At 43.0% G+C, this 5,172-nt stretch overlaps 1 protein-coding gene across 2 annotated transcripts in view; it reads left to right on the top strand.

The window, feature by feature from the left end:
* LOC106806505 (serine/threonine-protein kinase 17A-like) overlaps positions 1 to 5,172 on the top strand; it is an 85,960-nt gene that overhangs the window by 10,262 nt on the left and 70,526 nt on the right. Inside the window, exons 1-2 of one of the 2 annotated variants that reach the window (XM_014808472.1) lie at positions 666 to 735; positions 1,786 to 1,897. In XM_014808472.1, the coding sequence (XP_014663958.1) occupies positions 1,812 to 1,897 (86 nt within the window). In that variant the 5' untranslated portion in view covers positions 666 to 735; positions 1,786 to 1,811. Of the gene's footprint in view, positions 1 to 665; positions 736 to 1,785; positions 1,898 to 5,172 lie in introns of those variants that run through there. The other variant, XM_014808473.1, reaches the window with a different exon arrangement.

Genomic DNA, 5,172 nt, shown 5'->3' with positions numbered 1-5,172 from the left:
TGTGTGTGTGTGTGTGTGTGTGTGTGTGTGTGTGTGTGTGTGTGTGTGTGTGTGTGTGTGTGTGTGTGTGTGTGTGTGTGTGTGTGTGTGTGTGTGTGTGTGCAGGGTCGTGTACAGGGTGGGGGGGTCCAGGGGGTCCGAACCCCTCCCCCATGCTCGCGCAGAAAACGCATGCATCTAAGGAGGTCTAATTTTTTCTGGGGAAGGGACCCCCAGACCCCCACATTTCAAAATGGATTTGCGCGCCTGTGAGGAGTCAATGCCCATCGTAGAATATTGTTGAATTGTGATTCGAGAATTGCAGAAATTTAGGTAAGTTTTGATATCACTCAATAATAGAAAAAGAACGCGTAAAAATCCTAACCATACGGCGCATAATAATAGCAGGACGACAGATTCTGGATACAATCCACCCGAAAATTAAAAAAACGAGCTAATATTGCTTGAGCAACCTTGTACCTTCAACGAAGTTATTTCCTAATTCCTTTTCCTCATCCTAATAACCAATCTATAGTATGGACATTAGTAACGAAAGTAGGTAGAAGCAGCTAAGAAGCTATTTGAGTTTCTTGGCAATTTCGCACAAGCGGGTATAAGCTGGAGTATATGCAGCACTAGACCCTGGCATAATTCTTGCATTAGTCATACGAGGGCGCTGCAGTAGGTTTGTTTGAATGGTTCTCGGCTGTGTTGCTAGCTGTGTGGCATATTCAACGCAAACCTCAGCTGACGAAGGTGTGTTTGTGTGTATCACTGTATGTATGTACGGTGTGTGTCGCGGTTTTTGTTATATTTTCTCATGCTACTTCGTAACGAGATTTTGTACAATGTGCATGCTTAGTTATGCCATTAATCCAACTGTGCATGTGTAACTAGTAAACGCGTTGTGTGACCCTTGTGAATTGTGTGTAGCTGCTGGATAATGGACATCAAAACAAACCGTGTTCCAAACATACTGCATCATCGTCAGCCAGTCAGCTGTTCTGAGTTTCGTGCCGTGTGCTGGATATCGACGTATTGTGTTACTCATTCACTCATTGGTTTGTCTTATAATATATCTAGGGACCTTCTATTTCCAGGCGGCTGCGACGGAGTTACTGTTTTAGGACTTTGTTTTAAAAATTCGAACGACATGCGTGGCATTTAAATTGTGCAGTTAGGATATGTTGACGCAAAGTTTTTATTATTAATATTTCCGCTAGTATATATATATATATTAGCCTATATACATACCTACGAAAAGCTTTTGGAATATTTATGTCACGGAGTTCGGTGTGTAATAAAACTGACATCCTGAAAACAGACCCAAAGCTGTAATTTTGTTAGCCACAGCGTGTCTGTTCAGTGTATGGCGTTTTCCACCACTGAGCTGCAGGTGCATGACTGTGGCTGAAGTTCAATTAATTATAATTATAATAGAATAATCGTTTAGTTCACATTCTATAATTATGTGTTAACGCTTGATCTGTAGATTTATTATACGCTATGGCTATATGCCCGGCAGCCGGGCACGGTCTTCGATTGCCTAAATGCCCGGCAGTTCCTAACCCTAACCCTAACCCTTGTTTACTTGAGATATAACGCTGAAAATTTAAAACTGCCGGGCATTTAGGAAATCGAAGACCGTGCCCGGCAGCCGTCAGATATATATCCCGGCTGCCGGGCATATAGCCACTCTGTTTATTATAACACTGTAAATAGATGTGATGTCATGTTAACTTGATGGGTTTACATCGAATATTAGTAATAACTTTTTTACACTAAAATATCACATTTTGATTTCAGGGGATACCTAACACGCGACTACCACTATGCATGTCGACATGATCGGGAACAGATTCGCTATTCAGACTGCTCCCATCACTAACACGTACAGTGTTGAAGGTGCCATTGCAAGGTAAGACATCATTTGACCGATTCTGGGATCCCTCGGACCATAACGTTTTCAGCCCATGCAGACTCGTCCCATAGCAGAGTCGGCCTATATTTATATATACTTGCAAGATAATCGGCCCCGATATAAAAAATAAGTGTTAATGCATGATTGATAGAGGATTAAATAGACGATAAAACATATTGAAATTATTTTGAACTATTTATTTGAATCATATGCGTTATTGTATATATATGTTATTGTTAACACATAACGTTATTGCTATATAGTATTTATTTACATTCAAATCATATATATGATTCTATTTAACATATATATTATGAGTGTCCGTATAGGCCGAGTCTGTAATAGGCCGACTTCGTCAATGGGACGACACTGCTATGGGACGGGTGGACCCGACGCCCATTTGACCACACTTGAATCCCTTTTTTCTGTTCATAACAAGATAAAACAAGGAAAGTAATCTTACTTCTCGCGTTATTTTTCTTCATTAATCAATGAGGGTGACACGTACTTGTGCACTCTAGCTGTCAGCCGCCACGGGTTTCCACACGCAAGCCCACTATTATGGTTGTTCACGGTGTTGATTTATAACTCGTGGTTGTAGGCCATGCGTTACGACGCTCTACACATGTACACGCCCGCAAATGTAACATCGGCATACCTATGTAACCGTACGGTTTGCCACCTAATAACACATGACCACCCTCATTCTACTACACCGCGTTTTGCTGGTACGAGCATGTTAAGCTTCGATGCCTTGGTACTGTTGGTGTGTGTGTACACACGCCAACAGTACACATTAGATCCGCAGCGCTGCATAGAAACTAGTGACCGTGTTCGTCGTTCGTGGTTTGCAGCCACGCTAGCTGCGACTTTGGCCTCGGGGCAACGGGACCGCTCGCTCACCCAGCTGATCTCCATGTGAAAGCCGGCTCGGCGCTCACACGCGGGGGCTCACATGTCAAGGGATGCTGCCGCTTCCGTTGATTTCTCGGGGGAATCGCGGTGATTCGCGTTGGTGGAATATAGGAGTGTATGGGCTTGCGAAACTGTTTAGTGACATACCAGATCCAAGATTGCGGGTGAGCTGCGTTGATGTGTAAACATCTGATAGATGCACACAACTGAAAGTAGTTGGCAACTCGCCCTTGTGGACCTAGATGACGAGCGGTCGGTGCACATTGCACACAAATGTGTCTCACATGTTCCTTTATCAATAATTATATTGCATGCCATATATACAGGAGTGTCATAATATCAAGAGCTAATAATACCTAATATAAATAGGTATTATTAGCTCTTGATAATATAGATAGTCTGTATTTTGACACTCCTGAAATATATGCATACATGTAGAAAGCTAGTATGAGAGGACGGGTTTAGATGGAGAGATATATAATACATATAGAGAGAGAATGACTATGAGAGGGACGCGTGGGAAACAAATAGAGCGAGATTTGTCTTCTGAACACTCAGTGATATATGCGTTTGCTCGTATGGGTTACGCTCTTTCTAACTCGACTGTACTTACTCTGCAAAAAAGTCCGCAAATTGATGGTTATGTGGCGAAAAGAACACGAGCACGCACTGCAACTAACTATTTGTTTGTGCTGAGTATTGTACATGCAACCGGAATGGAACTGTCACTCCCCCACCTCTCTCTTATTCTCCTTCTCTATTACTCTTTCTCTTTCTATCTCTCCCTCTCCCTCTAGACACTCTACCCCGTCGGTGTTTCTCTCCCTCTCTCTTTCTCTTTCTCGATCTATCTATCTATCTCCTTCTCTCTATCTCTCTCTTTCTCTCTCTCTCTCTTTCTCTCTCTCTCTATCTATTTCTCTCTCTCTCTTTCTGTCTCTAACCTTTCTCTCCCTCTCCCCCTGTATCTTTGTCCGTCTATCGTTCTCTCCCCCTCTCTCTTTGTCTCTCTCACCATAGTTAGCATAAATGTACTGCTATAAGAGAGTGAAACTAACTGAAATTAACGAGCATAAGGGGGGTTGTAGCAGCAGCAGCAGCAGCAGCAGCAGCAGCAGCAGCTACATTGCTGTCAGTGTCCGTCAGCGGGGGATCAATCAATCTTCTCACGGTATAGAGTAGGGGGAACCTTGTTATACATACACTTTCACTTCATATACTCGTGCGTGGACGTGTAATTGGATCGCCCACCTAGTTACCGCCTCCATCGCCGCCGCTCCTATTGTCCTACGGATAACCTCTGTTTTGCCAAGCACGCGCAGACAATGGCCGTGTATAAACACTGACCACTGGAAGGGTAGCTTGACCACTTGAGAACAGTTACCGGCCATTCGTTCGCGCGGGTGGGCAGTCCCACAGAACTTTGACCGGCCCCGAGGACGGCTCTTCGGCCCTGTGGACCGCTGTCCGGCCATCTCGTATGCGTGGGGAGGTTTTCATGGACTGTCTTTCACGCCGGACGGTCGTGTATGGTTTTAACTTACCGTCCCGCTGTGTGACATCATTATCTCAGTAATTATCGAGAAGATGTACACAAACAGCCTTGTAAAATGCTGTGTGTATTATATATGCCTGCCTATACGTGTATACCCGTTTGCCTGCCTGTGTGCGTGCCGTGCGTGGATCGCGTTGCACCCACATGCACACATGTGCGCGCACACGCACGCACGCACACACACAGACACACACACACACACGCACGCACGCACGCACACACATTGTATGTATGTGTATATATATATATATATGTTTATATATATATATCAGGAGCGTATAATGACAAATATTTGTCATTATACGCTCCTGATATATGTGTATATATGAGTTTGTTATAAAAGTAATAAGTATAAGTAATAAGTGTCGATGGGCGTGTATGTATATATATGCAAAGTCTTGAAATAATGATTTCTCATTTACACTAAATACGATGAGAGCTAATCAGCTGTAGAGTCGTTTAGTACTATTGTTCATCACGGGTGGTTTACTATCGATGATGTACAATCGTACTTTCGAAAAGCTGAACGGAAAGAAACAATCCGTCGACATCTCAGTAACATATGCGCCAATCGCACGAGATAGGTCTGCGCGTGCAAGTAGACAGAAAATATATCTTTTCTTCTGCAGAAGTTCAGACGCGTCGCAGTGTGACGCGCGGTCAGTGAGTCCACCCTAACAAACATGGTCTCATTCACTCATTTCTAAGAAAGCATGCAAGCATATATATATATAAATATTATATATATATATTTATATATAAATATATTAATATATATAAATATATTATTATTACTACCTAA

The sequence above is a fragment of the Priapulus caudatus genome, unplaced genomic scaffold (assembly GCF_000485595.1).
Source record: "Priapulus caudatus unplaced genomic scaffold, Priapulus_caudatus-5.0.1 Scaffold165, whole genome shotgun sequence".
Lineage (NCBI taxonomy): Eukaryota > Metazoa > Priapulida > Priapulimorpha > Priapulimorphida > Priapulidae > Priapulus > Priapulus caudatus.
The sequence above is the reverse complement of the archived record's forward strand: the minus strand, read 5'-3'. Positions and strand labels throughout refer to the sequence as shown.